The following is a 25,971-nucleotide window of genomic DNA, read 5'->3' on the forward strand; positions in this document are numbered from 1 at the left end:
GATAAATTAGTCGCTATTTTATATTTACATTTTATATTAATACAGTCAGTTACAAATTTCTTCTTTGCTGTGGATTGATCTATTATTTTTCCCCTAACATTGATATGCACATCATTATAAGAAGGAAGAGATATAAATAAGGATTTCTCTCCATCTAATGACTTTAATTGATTTGTGCTGAAATAGTTGACCTTTAGTACTAGGTTCTCCCTTCACATTTAGAATTGATAGCTTACTCTGATGATCATCAGCCACTGGGAAAATAAGTTAAGATTTCAATTAAAACCACACAGTGTAGGCTAATCTGTGGATCTCACATTAGTAATGCTCTGTGCTTCCCTGCTAGAGAATATGTATCATGTTTGGGCTGAAAAATATTATATGGAAAGCACTTGAAGAAGTACAACAGTGAAGTTTATCTAAAAATTGACAAACTAAACTGACATAGTAATCTTAGAGCACATGTTCATACATGTTAACAAATTACACCTAGTCAATAGCACCCCTCTTTCTGGTCAAAGATCACAAGGTATTTAAAATAAGCTAATTCTTGCACTGTATTTCTTGGGTGGCATGAGAGTAATGATGCCCTCAGCTATGTACATTGTTTGCTTTAAGTCTTATTTTCAGGAAAATCTGTCCTAAAACTCTTTTTTATTAGACAAACAGGCAGAAACAATCCACACTTGGGTAAAGTGTCAGACACACCTGTGGTCATTAAGAGTGTAAAAAACCAGAATGTTGAACTAGATGGAATATGCTAATTAATAAGGGTCTGTTGCTGTTCTCTGGAGTTAAATTTTTCTTCAATAAGATCATTAGAAAAGTCTTCAAAATGTTTTATATTTTTTATGTCTAAAGAGCCTTTTTCATTACATGACTTCACTGAATTTCAAAAAAAGGTGCAAAGCACTCACTGAACATAACAACTGTGAAGCCTATGCTATTGTAGAAACACACTAGCTCATTTTATTCTGTGTACTACATTAGCATGCTTTAAAAAGAGACAACATTAAGTGTTTCAATAGAAAAAATATGACAATAAACTCAAAGCACTTTTCTCAGTTCAAAACCGCTTTACTTTGGACAAATGTTGTTCCATAATTGGAATATATTATTACTTTTATTATTTGTATTACTGAAGTCGGAAGCATTCTCTAGCAGAAGATGTTCTATATTAAAGTACATTTTGGTTGCTCTGGTGTATGTCATGTTGGATGCAAAGTGAGAATAATTGGGCAAATATTGAGTAATCTATTTGCTGAATTATGAGTATGAAGTGAAAGTAAGATGAAAAATAGATTGTTTTTTGAGTAGGAAAGGAAGCAATGAATATCTCTACAAAAGCATCTTTATATTATTCAAAATAATTCCTCATAAAAATTCATGACATTTAAATTAGCTCTAACAGTATAATATTCCAAAGATGTTGATTCAATTGCTAATAGCCGCTGGAAATATTCTTTACTATCTCTCAGTCAATGTTTTAACTCTTCAAATCACTTCGTCTTTGGTATTTTAAAGGAAAATAAAATATATCCCTAATTATTTTTTCCCATGTCTGTCTATAACATTCAATGTTCTTAAGTTTGGTGCCTTGTATGACCAGATTTCTAAGAAAAAGACAAATTCTATAAAGTAAGAGTCTATTACAGATTTTCAAGTTAAATTATCATGTATCTTCCTTGAACAGCGGACTACTGCAAAGCTCAACAAAACAATTTTTGGATTGAAAGTTCAGAAAGACTTGGCAAGAATATTTCTTTCCCCAAAGAAAGACCACCTTGCAGATACAACTTTTCTCCATTTCTCATGATATCATATCCATGATGAAAAGGGCTGATGAAGCTCATCAACATATTTGCCTTGAGAACTTCCAGCTTCTAAGTCATCCTCCACTGCTTCTTTGGAAAGCAATTAAAATTCCTTGATTTTTCACTCCTTTGCAGAAGAACCAAATATTTTAACCAGGAAAGACACAAATTAAGTTTGACTGATTTATGATGAAAGAACAGGAGAAAAGGAGGTTCTAGGTGGACCTTATGACTCTCTACAGCTACTTGAAAGGAAGGAGGTGGTAGCAAAATCAGGGTTGGCCACTTCTCCCAGGCAACTAATCAGGACAAGAGGACATAACCACAAGCTGCACCAGAGAATGTTCAGATTGGACTTCATGAAGAATTGCTCTACTGGAAGGGTGGTTAAGCATTGGCATGGGACTCCCAGGGAGGTGCTGGAATCACTGTCTCTGGAGGTGTTCAAGAAATGACGAGACACAGGACTTAGTGCAATGGTCTAGTTCTTCTGACAGGTCAAGTGTTGGACTCTATGATCTTGGAGGTCTTTTCCAACATTTATCAGTCTATAATTCTATGACTAAGACAACTGAGATCTGAAAAATTGAAATATTGACATCTTGCTTTCCATTCTGTGGCAAGAAGAAGCTGTTTATTGAGGCTGCCTATCATACCACATGCCATTTTTCTCTTCCTTTCTATTGCCTGTAAAGTGAGCCCAGCCTCACTACCTTACATGCAGACATCCAGAATCTAAATATTTAAAACAAGGTCCCCAGTGATCTCCAATGGAATGATATTGCATTGTCTAGTGCTTTGAGTGATAAGTGGGATACAATAACAACTTTAGAATAAAATCTCTCTCAGATAAACTAAACTACCACAGTGGGAAATGCACAGAGGAGGACCAGATGAACTAACCAGTTCTTGAGAAATCTACTGGCTTCCTCTTTGTTCTGGGTTTTTTTTTTTGTGTGTGTGTTTGCTTTGTTGGCTTTTAGTTGGAGTTTTTGATGTATTTCTTTTTGTTTGTTTTGGTGTTTTTCTGGGTCTAGTTTGGGTTCTTTTTTATTACAATTAATATAATTTCATCAGAAAAACATAATTTATTCACTTTTGCTGTGTTCTGCTAGTGATCCAATTCTCATAGTAGATGACCTGGATGGACACCTTATCAATACAGTTTTCTGCTACTTTTGTATTTCTCTCCCAGATTATTGCCAAGCTACGTCATTGAGCATTCTAAGAGGAAACCAATGTGCATGCACAGAACAGGGCAGAAAGTATATTTCTGTTTAAAAACTCGAGGAGCAGCACTGATGCAATCCAGTTTACAGAATGAATGCACATATTTCCGTAAGCTTGGAAGACTGAAAACTTCGACTGAAACAATGTAATTAAAAGTTACAGTGAAAAAAATGGGTTATAATTCTTAGTGACATTTGATTAAACATGCTAGCTTGCAAAAATACACAAATGAAGGTCACATTTGCAAGTATTATAAGACAGTCTACATTTTAATTAGATAGTTGAGAAATGTCAATGAGTTAGTAACTGACCAGGAGTCACTTACAGAAAAAAATAATAAAGGAAAACAAAACATCACACCAAAAGTCAAAATCCTTTACTCTCTATAAAGTTCAAACATTACAAAGACAGTTTTCAAATAAATTTTGGTGTTGATTCTATGAATTTGCTTTGTCACTTTTCCCTGTTTAAAGAAAGAACGCATTTTGGTCAAATTACTATGTACCATTGTTTGAGCTTTATTTGATTATTATTATTATATTTATTTATTTGAGCTATGCTGTGCCTTTTAAAACAAACTATAAAATATAAAGGGATAGTATTTGTGGTTTATATTTGTACCCATGGACTGTACCCAAGGAACTTGAGTAAACATTTGCTGTCTTGTGATCTGCTTTCCCTCAGAGTCAGCTTTGCTCTCCCACAACAGCACACATGAAATACTATTGAATTTAACCTGACATAGACATTACAAATTACAGGAATACAATTATTTCACATTATCTTGGAATTCATATTTCTGTTTTTCTCTAAAAGCAAAAAAAAACCCTCAGTAATCAGTGGCAGACAAGTTCTCTATTACCTATGGCACTGTTGTTTTCCTTGTTGTCTTGAGTCTGACCAATCTGACTGAAGAGCAGCGTGTGCTGGAAATAATAAGAGATGCATGAATAATTTATTGAGTTAATACAGATTCATTAAAACATTGCCAAAACTATTTCATATCAGTTTGCTGTTGGAAGTCCATTACGAAAATGTGCACTGGAAATTAAAAAGAAATAGTCTATCTTAAAAGTGTCATGCCACTGTTGAAATTGGTATAAATCTGTTGGTTCTAATTCAAATAAATATGATGGCTAACCCAAATCATTGGTTTTATTGAGGCTGGTTTCTAGTTGCTTGATATCTTTACCATTTGGGCCTATATCTTCTTTATCTGTGTCTTCTTGTAGCTGAAAGAACTTTTGGATGTTTCATCCCAAATACTTAACTTATTTCTCAGAATGAGGCTAGGGAAAAAAAATGGATTGTGAAGCTCAAGTACAGCAGCATTTTGAGAACTACCCATAGTAGTTTTGATGAAATTTCTCAAGGATTTTTAGGGTAGACTGGTAAAGGAAAAAAGCACATTAGAGAGTAATATCTATTCTCCAGCACCTTAACTATGTACTTAAATAATGGAATATATACATTTATTCTCCCAAATCTCAGAAGTCTAATCAAAACTAAATTAAAGGAATAATTTTACTGTAAATAGTACTGCAGTAAAAATATATTCTAATTAAGTCACTGAAACTAGGCAGTTCAGAAATCTAAATCTCTGAAGGTGAATGCTTGAATTAGGAAGTATGTTTTGTTTTCAGGTAAGTGTGTTTTCTGCTGTAGTTGTCAGATAGGATCACAGGCTACAGAGTTTCAGTAAACAAAACAAGAAATATTTTCTTATGTATAATTTATTAACCATTTCCAGTTATGTTTTACAAGAGAAACTTTACTCAGATACAACATCCCAGGGAGCATGACAGAGCAACTGGAGTCAGGGTGAAATTTCACATTGATTGCTAATCCCAGCCAAAAAAAGCAATTATACCATAGAAGGTCAGAAAACAGATTACATAACACTATCATTACTGCAGGAACTTTTCACCATGTCAAGTGACTTTTGCATCCTTTCCTTCTCTTTCTTCCCATGGTATTTTGCATTCATGCCATCTGAGGTCTTGTTAGCTCTTTCGTTCTTTCAAACCCTGAAACTACCACTGCAGTAGTGCTCCTCGCTCCACGACATAACAAACAATAATAGTTTGTTTTTTTTCTTTTTAAGTGGGAGAACAATTGAAGTCTTCTTAACTTGATGAGGCAGCACAGAACAACTTCATTTCACAAAATTGCCTACACAAAACATTTCAGCAAAAATAAGTTATCAGAACTATTTCATTGTTGTTGAATCCTATTTACTAGAGTGGCTCACTGTGTTACATACACAAACAGGAGAGTCATAGCCTAAAAATGGCAAACATTACATGCTATGCCAATGTGAAGAGGATGTCTGGTTTCTAAATATTTATCACCAGAAGAGCTGACAGAACAGTGATCTTTTTCTTTCCAGACACTTCCAATTGTCCTCCAAAGGACCTGTTCTTCATAGGCAGTCTGGATCCCTTTGCTCTTCTTTATGAACATATTTTTTGAATGTTCTTCTCACCTCCTTAACACTATTGCATTTTCAGGACAATTGATTTCAATACTTCTGATTGGTTTGTTCCTGCAGGTTCTGAGTTATAGTTTTAATCTATTATAATGTAATTTATTTCCTTTATATTTGAAATTATACAGGGACCAAAATCTTGGCCATTATTCTTTATTTGTACACACTGAAATTTTAAATAGAGTCAGAAAAAGCAAAAAAGGGAACTTGAAGAGACAGCAGAGGAGGTTACTCTAGCATATGTGTTTCTGGGAAAGGCATTTGTGCATACAGATACTCTTGGACCATTTACCTAGACTGCTCGATGTGCAGAGTACTGCTGAATTGAGAGGCATACTTAGCTTCAGTCAGTGTTTCTGCTTTGCACATACAAAGTGAAGGAAAGCTGAGAAGCAAAGGCAGTGACCTGGAAGACACTTTTCCACTATGAGATAGAAATACAGGTTCATAGAAATAGAATTAAAAACACTGAAAACTCCTGTTTCAATAGGTAAGAAATTTAATGACCATTTGATTCTTTCATTATGGTGAAGCTACAGGAAAATTTTCTTTGAGCTCTATGCTGCTACCCAATTCTTTTCAGAAGCTGAGTCTCTCATCAAGCCTGGGATGTTTCTGTCACTCCTTTTATAGATAAAACTTTTCTGCTTTTCTACTGCTTAACTAAACATTCTCTTGCAAAGTGATAGATTTTGTCTCTATTCAGTGTTCACTTCTTGTTGTTTTTTTTATTTTTTCCAGAATATTCAGAAGCTGTTCCTGGTCTCCCCACATCATACGCTGCTATCCTAAGAATCAAATCTGGTAGTTCATCTTTAGCCTCATTTAACTCAAAGAACAGACCACGATTAAGCAGTCCTTCATTAGGAAGTGTATCTTCACCAGGCTGGAGAGGAGCTGCACAACATTATCACTCCCCAACAAACCTCTACCACTTTTCTGAGACCTTCAAACATGATGGTAAGTGTAGCTTCCCCCCTCCAAAACTTGGAAACATTTTTCAAAATCAATGCATTTTTATAAGCTTACTTCAGTATTTCTAAGTCATAATTTTGAGTTTTATTAAATGTCACAAAGTTGAAATGAGATACTTTCTTTTAGGTTCTTCAGAACAGACTTAAAGTCATCAGTTAAAAATACCCTTTCTTAAAGATTCCTATGCAGAATTGTTTTATGCAGGTGTTGGTACACGAAAATAACAAACCAGTGATTTGAAATTCCATTACAGCGTAATTTCGTCTAGTAGTAAAATCTAAGCCACTTTTTATGCTTTTTTTTTTTCTCCTTGGAATTTTTTATTTAATCATGAATGCCAGTAATATAAATTAAACATGAAGAGTAAATCTTATAAGACTACTTTTTGTCTAAATTGTCTATTCTATGTAGTCAACTCTGTCATGCTTGTACTTATGTGTATGCTTGGATAGAGTTTCTGGTGTGGTACGGTGTCATCACTATAAATGCAATAAGTCATAGTAACAATACATATTTTTCCATGTTTAGTTACATTTTTAAAAGCCACATTTCTAATGCCATTTCTTTAGTGACAATAATTACCTGAGTTGCATTCAAAAAAGATAGAAAGCCAGAAAGAAAGAAAGGAAGGAAGGAGAGGGTAAGGAGGGAGAGGGAGATTAGAGGATGCATAAGCATATTAGTCTAAGGATGTAAAAGAGGAAAGAATTGTGATTAATAACTTGCATTTCAATGAAATTCACACAATATCATGAGTGTGATAACAGGTTATTTCTTCTCTCAGAAAAGTTGTCTTTTTTTTGTCTTGCATGTATTAAAAATTAATTGTGTATACATGTGGTTTTTGCAGAAAAATGGTTTGTATACAAGCATAAATATGTTCCCTGAATAAAGTTTGATCTAGAAAAGAAACAGTTTGATCCTGTCAGCAGATAAATTCTATTTGATACCATATCTGGAAGCGGGGCATGTTTCTAGATTTGTCCTTCCACTGTAATACTCTTTCAAGCAGTGATTAGAGTGAAGTCTGTTTTTCCCCATTCACCAGACACTGATAACTCCTCTCTGGCAACCTTTTAAGAGCAGGATAACATTAATGTCCATTATTAGAACTATAGTCTATTATCCTGATCTTCTACAGCATGAATGTCTAAAGACTGAAGGAGAAAGCAAAAAATACAGATTATTTGAATAATATAGTACAAGCTAGAACTAGAATTCCTGGACATCTCCAGAAAGCACAGTGAGATCATACCTCAGGGATGATCATCATACCATAGATATGATCTATGATTTAGGCCAGCAATCATGACTCTTCTCAAAATACTGGGGCCACATTGCAGCTCAGCAGTTGAGATTCATCAGTTTTTCAGGGTCAAGTGAAAAACCACTGACTGGAGACAAAGTTGTAAAAAGGCCATACCTCACAAGGCTTAATGAATAGAATATTTGACCAAGAAGAGAGGAACATCATTCTTCCAAAGACTACATAAAATAGTCTTAGGAGACTTATTTCACTTACAGGTCTTGGTATATCCAGCTGTGTAGACACTTGCAGAAATAGGTAAATCCGAGTCACCTGATAATATTTTAAAAGCCCTTGATTAACTGAAGTGTGTGCATAGCACAAGCATAGGTATGAGACAGTATGTAGAAAAGATCAGCATGTGACCAAGTAAGATAATCTGCATTGTCTAAGAGGACCTGGACACATCTGTTATGGCAGCTGAATGTAACTTATTTTCAAAACCCTTCTCCGTTTTTTGGGGTTTTTTTTCCATTTTTGCAGGTCTTGAAGTAAAGATATTCTAATTTTCATCCTATACCTGCTATATAATGATAGGGTTAAATAGTCATGTTTACCAGCCAAGACTTCCTAAATGAGGAAATGCTACAGCATCCTGTGGTAATGAGACACCACTTCTTCAAGTGAGAGGATATTTTTAGGAGGAAAGGAAACATGTTTTATATTATTATAATGGAGAATTTGCATAATTCAAACATCTAATATATGGCAAAAATTCAGGAGAGAAATTTGCCATCAAAAACACCCCAAAATACTTTTATTAGATGCTGAATTATACCAGTTATCAAGTGACTTCTCAAATGATTTCCCAGCAGACATGCTCAAACACCTGACATGGCTTGTAAGAAAGGTCCTTTTATACTGACTTGATGCCATTTCATTTGTAGTTTCAATTCAACATGTGTTTCCTGATACCTTAAATTAAGAGAACTGTGCTCTAGCTCACTGCTGACTTAAAACTATCTGGAATTACTTAGCGTAAACATGCAGCTAAGGCAATACAGTCCTTCTCTTCAAACTATTTTTAAATGTGTAAAGTCAGGACTAAAAAATGTGAATAGAAAGTATGAATTATTCATTAATACTTTTGAAGAATCATAAAACTGCAAACTCTTATATTTTCTTACTGTTCCAAAAACTTTTGGAATTGCTGCAGCAAAGATAATTGAACTTAACCTTGAATGAGGACTCTCTTTGTCCTTTTATCTTTGGTTTGACACATTTTACAAGAAAATGAAGAAGAGTCTGTGTCACAACTTAAAGTGTTTGAATCAATGAACCCCAAGATATGCAAGATCCAAATAATCTAATTTTTGCAAAATGAGAATTCCTGTTTCCCCACCATCTGCTAGATTCAGCACTTACCAGCCTGAATTATAGACACAAACTACTGGGTTTTTTTCCATTGCTAAAAAATATTTGACAATGTTGATTCATATGGCATGCACTTTAGATATTATAAGCTAAATTTAGAACAGATTTATTTGGTTTAGACCACAGAACAGAGAAGGCATTTTCAAGCAACAGTAAAATCTTGTATCATCTTGCTTAATAAGCAAATAAACATGTTTAAGAAAAGATAAATCTGAAAATATGAGAAAATAATTTAATCTTCTTTGCAGTATAAACTTAATGATGCACCTACTGTACAATGTTCCACCATGCATCACACTGGAATCAATGGATGTACCTTTAGGCACATGTATCAGCCTCAGCTTACCTCAAAAGGAGTCTCAAAGTTCCTCAACTTTTAAGTTGACTGAAACACATTAAAAATTGAAATGTTTTTTTAGAAATGCATATGTTGTAAATATATATGTCTCTGCTTATATATATGCAAAACAATTATTGTAAATTTCAGCCACCTTTGTTAATTTTAAAATATGTTACACAGAGATTTAATCATTGGAATATATTTTGCCTTGATGAATCTGTGGGCTTCTTTTTTATTATATTAAGGGAAATTTTGAAAATATGTAATATTTTCACATATGGTGATATTAAAATGGATAGTAATTTTTTTCTTAGGTGTAAAATTAAAAAACAATATCATAGGACCTGCTTGTAAAATAAATATTAGCACTGAAGTTAATACATTTTTCATGTTTAAAGTGAAAAATTTTGGTTTTTTAAAAAAAACAAAATAACTTCTAGCTTTTATCTGGGGAAAGCAATAGGTTTCCATTTCAATCAGTGTAAATATACGTCTAAAATATTTCTGAATATACTGAACAGGTTAAACAGTCTATTTCCATAATAAAACAGGTAATCAGATGAACCTTTAAAGTCATCACCTGAAGTTCATACAACAAGCATAAGCTGCAAACCAAGAAAGGAAAGAACGAAATTCAAAAACAAAGTTGATAGTGAGTAGCACCATAGTGTAATCCACCTTTACCAATAAGTATCTTTCACTTTGTAGGACCGATCTGAAATTAAATATCTTTGATTAATTTTAATTACTTCTTCTTATATATAGATTTCAGCAACATATATGGCCTTATCAACAACAATTTCTTCAGCCTTTCTAAGGTGTCCTGAACACATTAATACCTAGATTATTGGGATGTAGTTTGGTCTGTGTTGTGTCAAGCTTTTCTGGATAGGGCCTGTATGCAGAGTACAATCATCTGTATTTTAAGATGAAAGGTCTGTTAGTGACCCCTCATTTTAGGCTGCTTTAGAAGTTCTATAATTTCACATTCCTTGTGCAGCTTTTCTTTAGAAAATTCCTCCATCTCTACATGGGTTCAAGAAGTCTTTGAAACATGGGCATGTAAAACAGAGCAACAGGAAATCATTCTTTCCTGTAAAAAGTGCTCCTAACGGGACATGAGCAGAGGAAAGAGAGAAGACCTGAAGGAATTCTTCCTTCTCCCATACATAAAAGCTGCCTGAGCTTATCCCCTCTCATAATGTGTCTGCTGTTTCTTCCCACCAGTGGCTCAGACTGAGAAGATGGCTCCACGACTGATTAGCCCAGTCATTTATCTTGGAGGGTACTTCTTTAGGAAAACATTTATAATAACCTCATTTCTTTTCTTCTTTAGAAGTACACCACTTAGAATTATCAGACACTAAAAGTAAGAGTGTCAGTGCAGCTCCAGTGCAGGAGTTTGAACAGGGTCATATTTCTTTCCTGCCCACCTCTGTGTTCCAGGAATTAATTCATTTTCTCAGTGTATTAATTGACCTGGAATTTTATCAACAATGGTGGCAAGAAAGCAACTGTTGAGGAATTACATTATTTCAGTTGGTATAGGATTTAAAGTACAGGTAACTTTATTCTCATCTGCAGTTTGTTGTTATGATATCTACATTGCTCAGCAAGAAGAACAAAAGAACATCTGATTTTTTTTTCTTCATCAGTAACTGAGGGACAGAATGAAAGTTTGAAAGAATGTCTGTAGATAAGAGAGAGAGAAACCATACTTTGGCTCATGTCTGAGTTGCAGGATACCAATTCCAGTTTATGGTTCCATGAGGATTTAAATACTTGGTACTAAGACGTCACATGTTCCACAATTTTTTTAATGCAGAAGTGCTGTAAGGAGAACACTGGGACTCAAAGAATATCGAAGCACTGCTCTGAAGAATATTTAAGAATTTTAAAGATTGATTTTTCTTATATTTTGAATATTTTCCATATCCTTGCCTTTCTGGACAACATCAGTTTAAATAGTAAATCCTAATGAGAGTACTTAGTGCTTTTAACTGCCTAGGTTGAAAATGGCAACTTAAACCTGTAAGGGGACCACAAACTGGCTGTTGCACTGCTGATTGCAGTGCATACCTGTATTCTCAAGACTCTTCAGTAAATCACTTTTCTTAAATAAGATAGTGCTTAAAGTAACCAGCATTCTGTATCTTATTTAGTAAAAGCCTCCACGGGGAACAGAAATATTTCCCTTGAGAAATTATAATAGTAAATTGAAATATATACATGCTAACATGTGTTGAATATTCATTTAATTTTATGTTCTTGGTAAGTTAGAAAGAAAAAAATAAGGTGGGGAGCTCAAATCCTGCCATAGGCACTCACAAAGGAGTGTCCTTTGTGATTAATGATTAATGTGTTAATCCTGCTTAACAGCATGGGTCTCAGTTACCTAAAACATGGTTCCAAAGAAACCTGATGCCTTTGGATCCCTGAAGACCTCAGAAAACATACATGAGTATAAAAGAGAGTGTGTGTGTGTGTAAATATATAGCTTCTATATCCATATGTACAAAGACACATACATAAATATAGTTAGAAAATGAGGGCAATAGGGATAATTCCAGGGATATTCCCCAAAAAGACCACACAAAGCAGAAGAGCCAGCCAATGGTTCATGAATCAGAGAATTTTATTTCAAAGTCACACAGAGGGGCTGGGTTGCTCCCCTCTCTGTGGCTTGAGGGGAGTCTCCAGCTTTCTGTGGGACCATGGTGTGCTGCAGACTGGGGCTGGAGGTGCTTCCTTGTCCTTAGGTCAATGCCTGAGTTAAAAGCTGCAGAAATTTCTGTTTGAGTGGCTTAGGGAGATGATGAGTGTGCCATGGTCTGGTCCTGAACATAGTTTTGCTTCTTTTTCTTTTCTTTCCAGGAGTCCTAGACTGTGATATTATATTTTATCTACTGAGTCCCTCCTAGGGAGAAGATAAAATCGTTAATCTTCATTAATATACACCCTATCCATATGCCTACTAATCTGCATGAAATAGCATTTAAATCTAAAGCCATGATTTAGATTTGTTATCCTTAATTAATTCTTGGTTTTGTTAAACTTTAGCTCAATGTCAGTCCTGTTTATTTACACCTACATGCATTACTATTTTATTTTGTGCAATGCAAGAAGCAGGTGATGAAATTATAAGAAACAATCCACACACTATATTTGTACCAATATTTCCTTGTCTTAAAATAAGTTTTACCAGATTAATCCATTTCCCCCATGGCATTTTAAGATGCAATTCTCAAAATTTATTGCTGGAGTTATTTTAACTTCAATAGTATCAGTACATATCAGAAATCACCTATTGTGATTGTTTTGTTTGTGGTTTGTTTGTTTTTAATAATGTGGGTATTTGTTTCAGAACACACATTTCTGGCAATAAACCCAAGCAAAGCAATGCACCTCTACAGTAATATAAATATGCAAGACAGCAATCCACACTCCTTTACACAGTCCTACAAGTAGGGTTAATAAACTGGAAAATTATAGGAAAGAGAAACTACTAATTGCTGCTGCTATTTGCTGACTTTACAAATTGACAGGCTAATTATTTGAATCTATTCTAGCAGCAGCATAAACACCTGAAAATATAGGTATTTTCAAAATCTACATTTGAATAGTGTAAAAAGACAAAACTGAAGTGTGTAATAAGTATGTAGTCACTAAAAAGAAAGATTGAATAGCATAATGGGGTCTTATGTCATCTTTTTACTGTACAATATGAGAGTTGAGAAACCCCAAATGTAAGAATTTAAGGACATGGAAATTTTTATCTCAAAACTAGCATGCTATGACCTATGTCTTCCCACATTTCAGACTCCATGTCTTTTTTTCTGCACCAAGACTTGTAGCACCATGTACCTTTTCCTGTCTACCCAGATTTTCTGAGGCTATTAGCCTCAGATAATATGACAAAGGTTATTATTAACATGATAAAGTATAAAATTGGTATGACAAAATTTGCAGTTCCCAAAACCGTGAAGCCATATGTGGTTGAAGTTGTGAGGAGTTGGTAAAACAATGTAGTCAATAATGTTCAAGGCAGTGACCAAACCCATTCTTCAGGTGTATCTTTTTTACTTCAAGCTGCTGTTGGTAGGACATTATCTAAGAGTCTGGAGTAAGTCTAAAATTATTAAAATTTCACAGCCTTCTGGTGCACAGTGAGATTTTATTTGTTCAGACCAACATGATCAGGAATATTCTGCTTGCGACCTTTTACTTTTTTGAAGGCTTACACTTCTCACTTCAGAATATGAATGAACTGAAACTATGGACATGTTCTATGGGTCTATCTGGCTTTTCTAGTCCAGAAATGTAAATTCTTATCAAGATACAAGTACATGCCAGAATTAGACAAGACAGTGCCCAGGAAATGAAATGTCAGATTTAGCTATATATTATTTAATAACAGCTAGCATTTGCTGCCATTAATTTTCCAAGTGGTTTTTTTCAACAACCCTTTGACAAAAAGGGGAAAATTGTGTATTACTTTTCTGTGACATAAGCTGCTGCAAGCAGTAGGAAATTTTTTGTTTACCTTGCTCTCTATAAACAGAGTTAATTCCTCTTAAATCTCTTGAGCTTCTCTCTCACTAGACTTCAGGCCAAAATATGGCTGATGAGAAAGCCATTCTTAGGCATAATAAACACTTAAATCATACTATGTGTTTTATTCTTCACTTAGTAATATTTCTTATATTTCTTCATCTTTTTTTTTTTCCTTTTAATAATTATTTTTTAGTTCAACATCTAAAGTAATGCAACATGAAACTTTGGAAAACAAATATATTTATGTATACTTTAATCTCACATTATAAAATCTATAACACATATGCATTTTTTCAGCGTTCCTGAACTCTAGCACTTCTTTTTTTTCACAGAAAGTGTTGATTATGGGCCGGTTTTTGTACAAGAGCCAGATGATATGATTTTTCCAACTGATTCTGAGGAAAAGAAAGTGTCTCTGAATTGTCAAGCACGGGGAAATCCTACTCCCACATACAGGTACCTGTTTTGCAATTTTTTTAGCTTTCAGAATATTAGCCACTGCAATCTTGCTGAGAGAATCAATGTATTTTGGTGAAAAACAACAGAAACAGCTCTCTGACACTAATGGTTTTCCTGACTGAATGTGTTTTGTGAGTCTGAATAAGTGAGAAGCAGAATTGGCACTGATTAAAGGCAAAACAACATTTTAAATTTCAAATTATGTACTCTCTGCATCATTTCTATCCATGTGGAGAGACATCTTTTGTCCAGTTTATTGAATTGTGTCTGTAACAAATGACAAAACCAAATTGTTTAATTGTTTGGGGTTTTTTTATTTCTAAATATCTTTAAAGCTACAAAATACTATCCCAGTATATGGGGAAGGCTACAAAGTATATGTGTACATTAGATATTGTGACTTGGCACTACAAAATACCATGGCTGATTCAAATCTGGTGTTTTTACACTCAGAAGCCTACCATTTTATTCCTCTGCAGCCATCACCTGTTGCTTATTTTTCCAAGCAGACTTGTATGCCACAGTTATCCATTATTCAGGCCTGTGATGACACACCCGTGAGCCTCAGAGTGCAGTTTATTGATGGTGCACACATGCAGGTGGCAGCAGTATGCTGCAGTCACCTTACTCATTTGCTATCTCTGTCTCTGCTCATATTTTATGCAAATTACAAGCGATGTAAGAGGGCTGGGGGAACATATGGTTGGTTATTTTTTCCATATCCCTTTCATCTTTTCTCATAGAGCCATTCTTCAATTACAAAGGGAACATAAGGACTCCTACTGTGTTTTGTCATAGGTGGCAATCACCAATTCTGCATTTTGTCTTTTGTCTTTTACCCATATTTGACTTGTGGATTCTTCAGAATTCCGGTTGAATTTTCCTTAGAGTTATTTGAATCACAACTCTTGCATTTCAATAAGTTAAAGAAATCCAGAAACAGTCCATCCTTAAGACATCCCTAACACAACAGAACTCAATCTGCCTCTTTGTAACATATGGACTTGTTAAATGGACTCGATGCAGGACACAAGGCCCCCTCCAAACAGCACAAGCATGACTAAAACATGCAACATGGGATTAGGAATCAATATCCAGAAATTCTCCAAACTAGAATAGTATGAATTCCTCACTATGTGGTATGAAAGATATGTTGCATTCTTCATTATTGACATTCCTTGTGTAATTTCTGTTACCTACTGGTGATCTGTTGATTTAAAAAAAAAGAAGAAAAAAAAGTATTTGTTCCAACACTGTAAAAGTACTCAGTCCATTAAACATAACCTGTGACTATGGGGAAAACACACAAATTCACCCCCAAAGGAAGAGAGTCCTTTATTCAGGTATTCAAGTATTCCTATATTCCCAGACCTCATTATTCTTGTAGATATTTTGTTTGTGGAGAACCTATGCCATCTCCTTTCTTTCTTCATCTAATCAGTTTTTTGCATTTTCCGGGTGGAATGCAATCAACAAATACAGACTTTTGGCATATTTTGACTACAAAGAGCATAGGAACTCTTTCTTCACAAGGAGCCACATGGAGTAAGCAAGAGGAAAGAAGGTTTCATACTCCTCAGTAGACACTGAAGGTTTTCAAGATCCAAATGAACAAAACGCTTGATTATCTCATCTAGGTTCCATTTTCCACATAAGACTGGAGCAACATCCTTTCCAACCTGGGCTGCTTTATAATTTTTTGATATACATTTCTTTAGTTCTCCAGAGATTAATTAGTGTCAGTAGCCTCATAAACAAACTTTCCTGACTGTTTTTCATGGAAGGAGAGATTTAGCCTAAAAGGCCTAATTCAAACAGCACAGTTTAACTTCTTCTCTTGCTGCCACTTGTCTGCACAGCATTTGCAATTACCATTGCAAATTATCACAAAATTACCACAGCATTGCACATTACCATTCAAGGGAGGGACAAGAGGTAAAAATTACTCTGTGAGGAAGATACTATTCTCCAGGACAAATGTAGAGGGAATTTAGACTCACAAGATCTACAGATATACAAAGTTTTGAGTATGCCACTGCCCAACCACATTATCAAAGACTCTGGCCAGTTGCACTGGACTTTTATTCACGTGTGCTCTGAGGCTTGTGCTGCTAAGATTTTCACCCAAAACCAAAACACAGTATGTATTAATTAAAAGTTATATTAAAAGAACATTTAAAGCACTCAAAATTTCAATGTTATGTCTGCCTTTTTAAAATTAATTTCTTTAGTCTGGGTAATTTGTGACACAGTGCTCATAACTTGTTTGTAAATTCTTTTTTTTTTCTTGGATATGACTTTATTTTAATAGAATGGAGAATGCTCACATCATTTCAGATGTTCTTTCTTTCAAAGAGCTTTGTTTCCCTTTGTCCAAACACTACCCTGAAATAACAATTTTAATTTATTGACTTTCAGTCGTTAAAGTATTTTGATGCATAATTTTAGGGAAATAGCTCCCTGAGATAAACGGATTCTGTGTGTTTAGCATTTCTGCAAATCATACTTTAGCATCAATAGTCAGAACCAGCACAATGAAGAAGATAACTGCAGTCCCTTTGATGAGGAATACAGACATTAACAAACTTCCTGTGTGATCTCACAGGTCAGCAGTGTTACTGAGCTACAGGCAGGTGTTGAATTCCCTGAGATGCCACTTAACTACAGAGCTTTCACTGATTGTGAAACACTGCATGTACTCTTTCACTTAGCACATACGTAAACTGGATAGTAATTTTTTTGTCAGTATCATTTCCTGTTAGAATAGGCAACTGAAAAAGTTTTCTGAAATTTTTTTTTGTCTGCTTAAATCAGATGATAGCATTTTGAAATGTTATCTGTCACTTTTCTACAAGAAAAATTGCATCTGAGTTTTCCTGACAATCTGTGACCTTGGAAATTTTATATTTTGGGTTTCTGTCCTTCCAGATCAGTCAGGGTATCTAGAAAAAAAGTCACCCAATTCAGAGTTTCTTTTCCTATAACATGCATAGATTACGTGAGGGAAATATAATCCCTCGGGATGGACCCCAAGATATAAAGGCAGGTAGCTATCAAGATCCAAAGTTTTGAGGCAGAATTCAAAGAACGTGTTTTTTAATTGAACTTAACTGAAAATGAAACAAAATGAAAAAAGCTAATTTAACTGAATTTTGTGGCAGTTCCCATTTGGAAATGCCAAAACATGCTTTTTTTTTTGCTTTTTCCCTGTCAAAATTTCCATTCAAGATCAATTTCTTTTCCATTTTTTATTTCGCATATATAGAAAAGGAGATATTGATTAATTATAATAATATTAATTAATCAATTGTTCTAATTAAAAATTCCTTTTCTTTTTACTTCTTATATGTATGAATCTATTTAAAAACTTAGTTAATCCTATGAAACTTCCTCTGCTGTCCTTTAAAATATAAATAAATTGTCAATGCTGTTTAATTTCTTACATTCAATGAGGCAGAGGTATTTTGCAATCAAAGTCCAATTGTGAAAAGAAGGGACAAATAATAGATTCAGAGTTCATCCAAATTCTGACAATTCTGACCTTTGGATTAAGAAATAGTCACGGCTACTACAGCTGAATTCTGCTCTCTGTACCCCATTCACCATGAATGTTAACAAGACAGGGTGAATTGATAATTATTTTGCTTTGTTAATGTTGCCTCTGGAGTCTAAATATTGCCAAGTTCTTCCAGTCTTTGCTGATCTCTGGCAAGCCTTGCAAGTTCCTGGAAATTTCCCAAGCCAACTTTGAAGTTGCAGAATGACAGAGAAAGAGTAATGAAAGAAATATCTGGCCATTATAATAATTGTACACTATCTGTTTACACTGCTTATCTCTTCTTTGCATTCTTCTTACAATTTAATGTAATTACACTTTGACAAGAAGTCATATGTGGATGTTATGCTTTAATTCAGAAACTGTAAACACAAACACACATATTAGAAGTTATTACAGACTGGTGAAGTCTATTAATCTAACACACAAAATATTTTCTCTTGCAGCCAGTGGACTACTACAGGGTTTGTTGCTTTGGAGATGAGGTGGAGGCTTTTTGGGACAGGAAGGAAACCTCTTGCACAACTGAAAAATTATGAGGCTCTTGGATTACTTCTGAAACCTCATAAAATAAGTTTTTATTCAGTAATTATTAAAACTTTGTCTCAATTGAACTAATTTATGTGTTTCCTATAGACCGGGATTTTTTCCATCTTATCTTTACTCCCACCCTTGATTTTACTACTCAGGCTTTTTATTTCACTCCCAAACACCCCCAAAACTTATCATTCCCTATTCAGACTGCTTATTTGATCTTAGTTTCCACGTACCTAGTGGCTCCAGGAACTACCCTTGGCCACCCAGCACTTAATTCCAGTCTTCTGTTCCAGTCTTTGAATTAAATGTACACTGATTCAGCTGATATTATTTTGCCTTGTCTGTCGCCAAAATCCTAAATTGCTTAAGGGCTTATGTACATCAATCTACCTCTCTGCTCCTCACAGGTCTTGCTCTTTCTTCTTTTTAAATGAGGTGTCTCTGTTTCTTGGGCTGAGAAGATCAAATGCTGAAAGAATGGGAAAAAAAGTTTCTTGTTTGCATGCAGTGCAGATTCAGCTCTGCTACCTGTAAGCTCAGCTGGGCATAAGGCTTTAATGATAGAATATGAATTAAAACTTTGATTATCATGAGCACAGTAAAATTCCTATTTTTGACATAAAGGATGCATCTGCTATGCAGTTTTCAAGTCTTAAGCCTTTGTGAACATTAGTTTTTCGGAGGTAAAAATTAGAAAAAAAGAAGAGATTGTTATTTTCATTCAGGATAGGCAAAACAAAGAATATCCTTTTTCTTCAGAGGTTGAAGATTGGGCTTTGCTTGTGTTTTTTGTTTTCAAGTTTTCCCAGAGTAACGGGTTCCTGCACAGGATATATTTGAATAGTTGTCCTTGTTGCTACCACTGGAGTTGTCAGATTCTGTGTCCTAAGCTTTATCCCTTCACATGGCTTTTAAATGCTCTAGCAGTTTTTGTTTGCTTTTTCTTTTCCCTAAGATGGCTTCGAAATGGAACTGAAATCGACATTGAAAGCGATTATCGCTTCAGTTTAATAGAAGGAAGTTTGATCATCAACAACCCCAGTGAAATGAAAGATTCTGGACAGTATCAATGTTTAACTACCAACATGTTTGGCAGTATTTTAAGCAGAGAGGCTGTTCTTCAGTTTGCATGTGAGTAACATTTATTTTTAATCTTGATAAATCAGACATTTACTTGCTTGATAAGGCACTAAATTGTAATTTGTATATGTTACACAAGTGACACTGACATTGTTGGGCTAGAATTTCAAAATTAGAAATAAAATACTTAGTAGAAGAGAGTGTTTTTCTGTAGACCTGCTACTTTTAAAATTGAATCATCAGGGAAAATAACTCTCGTACATGATCTCAAATGCTGTAATTTAATGGCATACTTGAATATTCTGTAGTATTATATTTCACTCATTACTAGTTTCCTGAAACTTTTCCTGAAACATCATTTTGTCACACTCTCTGAGTAGGAAAGAACTGTAAACTTAGGAAAATAATGAGACGAAGTGCCTATATATCTCTTGGATAGTCTGCACCTCTATTTTTTTAATGTATATATGTATGTAAATATATATGGTTTACGTCCTTGTTTTTGCATAGGTATTCAATGTACATTTCATACATTATAAAACTGAAGGGGTTTTTATAGTTGTTAATGGAAACCAAAAATGCCTTAGCTTTTGAAATCATTCACTGCAATATACTTTTCAGAAGCTATCAATAGTTCATGATCTCAAGTAAAAGCTATGGTCTATCAATAGCATTCTCTGTTTCAAAAATCCTAGCAGGAAAAACAGGGCCAGGATTTTTCTTCAACCCTAATTTCCCTTCAACACTTTACAGGAGGGCATCCAACATGATTTTATTAGTTTATCTAGATAAATCCTACCATGGGTGGTTTTTAAGAGGAGTGACAAAAGCATTCCATCCCAGTTTCTCAGATCCCCCTGAAAATAAGACATTACCATGAATCACGAGGCAGATCCTCATTTAGCCACAGCTGGAACAATGGGTTTAAGGAGAAGTTGCCATCTGCATGTCTACTAACACAACTGGTGTTGTCAAGAACTCAACAAATCTAGTTTGAGGTCTGATCCTCCCTTAATCTACCCTGGTCGAATCAGACCTCCTAAATACATTGTTTATCTGCTGCAAATTCCATCAAGGTGTTTGTTAGGAGATCATGGCACTATTTGAGCTGAGAAGAATGATGATATTTGTCAAAGTTTGCTCATGCCAGAGCAGCATGTTTAAAACTCTAAGCACCACAGAGTATCATGGTATTATTACTGGACTTCAGTCTTAAATGTAGTTTCTGAGAAAATTCGGTTACATTTTATTTTTTAGACAAGAAAACTATCCTACAACAAATATCTTGGTTAGACAACCCAACCACTGGTAAAAACACATAGTTCCAGACATCTGAACCTCAGATTTCTGTTTCCATCTCAAGAGTAAAGCTAAGAGGTGGCTATTTAACCTCCTAAAAAAAAAAAAAAAGTGCAGGGAAAGTGAGAGCAGGAGCTCAAACAGCAGAAGACCTATGAATTTCAATAGCTGCATCCACAGTTCATTCAGTCATCCATGTACTTATAATATTACCTCTTCCAATAAAACAAATTTAGATAAAGTAAGAAAAAAAAAAGAGATTTGGTTTAGTGGGTTTATTATCATTGGATTTTTAAGTTTGTGTTACCTTACACACCTACTTTTGCAGGTGTCAAAATTATTACAGTTTAATATCTGGAATGCGATTTTGTTCATTAAAGTATTTGGAAACTGTAATGAAAGTTTCTTAGGAAAGTTTAATGGCAGGATGCAATTTGGAAGTGCTGAGGTGTAGTAAATAATGCTGCAGGAGTTGCAAGAGAAAAAAGGCTGTTTTAAGGATATAAAAATATTTTCAAAAAGTTAGAGTAATAAATAATTAAAATTATTTTAGAAGGTTGTGAGAAACTTGTTCACAAGACCAATTTCAAGTTCAATGTGTATTTGTAGCTCAATTTCTATGTAGCATGATACTCTCTCTTACACTCCTGTTATAATGCTTCTTCAATTGCCTAATCTTAAATGGTTGGTGTTAATGTTGAAATAATATTTGCATTATGCAGCATCTCAGATTTTAATATTGTTTAAATTAATTGAAGTTTAATGATGTCATCACACTGTAAACTCATATTAGCATATCAGAAGCTTGTATCAGTGAAAAGTTGTTGTAAGTCAGATCCAAGGGTCACCTCTTCTAGTACCTCACCACTTTTATAGTGAAATATTTCTTGTTAACAACTGCCCTGCATGTGTCTAGATGGTTTCAGTAAGACAGAAAATAAAGCACTGGAATAGATTTTTTAAGGAAATGTCCTAACCTTAAAGTAATTAAAGTAATAGGTTCTCTACAGTTTTACTGGGCTCTAATAGCTTGAAGGGTAACCTGTAATTCCAAGGATAAACCCAGTAATTTCTGACTAAGAATTACAGAGCTACACATAACAGCCTTTATTTTCCCTTTAGTTGCTGAAAACCATGGATATGGATTCCAAAAGCTTAGAAACTTATGACTTTAGCAGAAAAAAAAAAAAAAAAAATTAGGTTCATTGATTTGTTTGAATGTGTGGATTGTACCTCTGTGGAAAATTCTTTGCAATTTGAAAGTTGTTCTTCTAATTAAAAACAGAAATGTCATGCAGCTCAAAAGGGAACAGGGACTGTCAACCAAGGCCTTTGACACATTCTTACAGAAAAAATGTGTACTCTAAGGTGCCTATGCAAAAAAATAATGAAACCCGAAAAAGGAGAGCATGTTTATCACTCTGTCTCTTAGTTCTCTCCCAATTCCACGGCCAAAAGTCCAGTTGCTATGGTTATTATCATGTAATTCAGTATTGGTGATACAATTGCAAATATAAATGCTTATGTACTGTATCATTTGCATATATGTGCACAGGTAAAATAGGAAATACTTTGAGATACATATATCATGTCTTTGGATTTGAAAGAGGATATAAAGAGGTATAAAGTGAACTTTACCCTGCTTATGTTTAGAGATACAATACTTGAAATAGCCCACTTTATTATTGGCTATTTTTACAGAACAAAGTTGGAAAACCATGTATGTGCAGTTAAAGGTCTGCTTGAAATTTTAAACTACCACAGAAAATACTTATGAAGATTTAAACTCAATAAAAATTCTCTTTTTTTTTCTTCTTGCATTTCCTATGATGTCTCATGCCCAAGGATATGTTGCTTTATGCTATTTTAAGAAAACAAGCCAACAACAAAACAAAGAAAACTATTGCATGCTGTAAATGAAATTAGAAGTATATTTTTTCAATAAAAACAAAACCTGATGCAAAATTGAAAAAAAATATATATTTCAATTTGACTAAGTCTACCTGCCTTAGTGCAAAATAACTGCATATTTTTGTATGTGGTTCCACAGTTTCTCTTTGGAACAGTATCCTAATAACTTTGGCTACAACAGCAGATGTATTTTGTGTTTACCTTTGCCTCATGTACAATCTCTATATTCCATTAAGTCACCAAAAAAAATTGCTTTTCCTTATCTGTGGATTATTCAAGTTTTCACAAGCCTACCATCTCAGTGATATTTACAGCCTGGGCTAAAAACCTGAAGAAGTGGTAGGGGAAAGCAACTTCTCACCTGTCATTTATAGAACACCTCACTGCAATTTTATTAATCCAATTGTCACTGACTTCTTTGTACCATTTCCTTTTTCTTTTAATAAGTCTGGCTTTTTTCCTTTAATCTACAGAGAAGGGTATTGATTAGATACAATTTAAATGTCCTTTTCCAAAGGATGATCTACAACGACTGACCAGTGATGTACAGAGTAAGAAGTCACCCGTGATGCAGACATTTAAATCAATAATTTCCTGAGGAGACAGCCTGCACACTGCCCATTCTATCACAGCACACTTTTGTCAGCCTTTTAATTGATTTCACCTAGTAAGAAATTAGTTTAATCATCTATGTTTCTTTCTTGCCATCATGATCCCTGGATACCTTGTTGGGTATATTTCATAATTTTCTAGCATTAATTTGTTAAGAGTTGATTTATTTAAACCCTCTAAATTTGAGAAAAGCCTTTGTTTCTCATGTTCATTTCAGAAAACACAGAATCTAAAGATTGCATTACAATAGTAACATTTTCTTCTAAATAATATCAATCCAAACAGTTTTAGGTACTATAAATGAAAGGTGATAACTGAAGTAAGAAAAGAAATCAAAATGCAAGTAGTTATTCTTTCAAAAATGCCCCTGATCATCCTGTAACAGACTTTTAAATTTGTGTCTGCTTTGCTCTGTAAGCATCACAGCTCTGTGAACAATGTTACTTTGTCAGGTAAGAATAGCTACATCTACAGCAGTGACTTGCTCTACAAAATTTTTTTTTATTGTTTTCTTATCTCGATGTGCTCTCTTTAGAAAATATACGATTAAAAGACACCTGAAGACTATGTGTAAATGCCAGATAAAGTAAATATTACATAGAAATGTTCACATTTTATTCGTATATAATTTATTAATTGAGGAGTATCATTCAGTGAATCTGAAATGAATGTGAATTTTTCAAACTCTACCAACAGTTTCAGGTGTCGTTTTCAGCCAGTTTTCCACATAAATTTTCAAACTACTTGCACATATCTACTTTAAAATTCTGCAAATCTAGCCCTTTATTTTATTAAGAGGATCAGAAAAAAAGTTAATTGAAAGATATATATTCTTCATATAAAATGCCGAAAAAATTAAGTTTTCAGTCATATTAGAAGTCTGGAAAATGAAATTATTTTCATTTTAGCTGTGGTGATTCTTACTTCGTTGTTTATAGAAATATTCCCGCCTATATAACTAAGTTCAGTGGTACAAAATGCTAAGACCTTTGTCTCTAGTCTAAAAAAGCATTTCATCTTAAAGTATCTGCATAATCCTTTTGAAGTTGATGGGGTGATGTTCTTAAAATTCAGCACATGCTTAAACTCCTTGTTGTTAAACATGAAGCTTCCTGAAGCAAGTTTTGAAACAATCTGTATGGATTTGTTGCCAGTGTCATTACGACAGACACATAATAGGTTTAATTAAGTCTTCTGTCATTCATTTCCTGATTCTTTCTTCTTAAAGTGAATAAATACCTTAGAATAATAAACTTTGGGAATTAAAAATAGCAGAGCTCATTGCAACTCATTTTAAGCAGCATTTCTCAAAGCTCTCCTGTTGGAAAAGATAGATTTTAGTTCTCTGTCGTGGCTATGGTGAACCTGCAGTGAAAATTTGCCTTCAACCTTGCTTTACATAGGTAAATCCAAGTCTGAAAGCAAGCATGGAGAAATCAATAAAATAAGCAGGTCACCTAAATCTATAAAGACGGCACCCACTCTTTCTGAGAGAATGGCAAAATTAATCAGTTTTATCTGTTGTTCAAATTTCCAAACAAATCATTGAGTATTGCCAAACAGTAAACCCTCTGGGAGTTCAGCTGTATTCAGGAGTGGCATCCAGTGAAAGCTTTAGAAAAAAATAAACAACTTGTTTCCTGGAACTCCCCTTTCACAGTATGCCTTTAGAAATAGTCTCCTGACCCTATCAATAGTGGCTTGTCTGTAATAGCAAAAGATCAGCTCTGGTAGACTTGCTCTGTGTTTCTGTCCCTTCAGTTCTGCTTTTGAAGGTGTCTGAAAATTGCATTCAATTTCCATTTTTCCATAGCTACATCAGCATTTAAAGACCAACTACCTTGCCTCTCCATTAGGTAACTTTAAAGAGCAAAGGAAACCCAGTCCTTTCCTATCTAAAAAAGTAGGTGCTTTCTTTAATGAAGACAAGAGGAGAGTGGGGAAATTCTTTCATCTTCTGTCTGTTGTCTCAAAACAGTGTTCTCTCAGTTCCAAAAGGGGCTCTTTGTGATAGTAAAGCATTCCCTAGCACTGAGAGCAATCATATATGAAGGTCCACATCCATAATTCTAAACTGTTCTACCTTCCAAGACACAGAGTACTTCCAAACTCTTTTAAGAATGGCCCTTAGCCAATTCTGATAACACCCAATATGTGACAGGAATTGTCTTGGAGAAGGCCAATTCTTTGTCCCACCAAAGAATACCGTGGACTCTTCCAGCACAGTGACACTATCCATGATGAAAATTTAATGCAGGAGATTATTTCTTGATACTTTTCACTATACTAGTATAGACAAAATTTCTGTCTGAAAGGCAAAGATATAAGACTTTCCTTGTTCTCCCAAAAGAATTTGGTTCCTCTTTGTCGTTAGAAAGCACTTACTCCTTCCTTAACTTCATCCACTTGAATTTTCTGTGGTGAAATCATACATTA

At 34.4% G+C, this 25,971-nt stretch overlaps 1 protein-coding gene across 4 annotated transcripts in view; it reads left to right on the forward strand.

Moving 5' to 3' along the window:
* CNTN5 (contactin 5) overlaps nt 1–25,971 on the forward strand; it is a 609,016-nt gene that overhangs the window by 363,112 nt on the left and 219,933 nt on the right. For all 4 annotated transcript variants that reach the window (XM_088159402.1, XM_088159404.1, XM_088159405.1 and 1 more), the window contains 3 exons: nt 6,274–6,492; nt 14,414–14,537; nt 19,589–19,764. In XM_088159402.1, the coding sequence (XP_088015528.1) occupies nt 6,274–6,492; nt 14,414–14,537; nt 19,589–19,764 (519 nt within the window). The remainder of the gene's footprint in view (nt 1–6,273; nt 6,493–14,413; nt 14,538–19,588; nt 19,765–25,971) is intronic.

Source organism: Sturnus vulgaris, chromosome 2, assembly GCF_052056855.1.
Source record: "Sturnus vulgaris isolate bStuVul1 chromosome 2, bStuVul1.hap1, whole genome shotgun sequence".
Classification (NCBI taxonomy): domain Eukaryota; kingdom Metazoa; phylum Chordata; class Aves; order Passeriformes; family Sturnidae; genus Sturnus; species Sturnus vulgaris.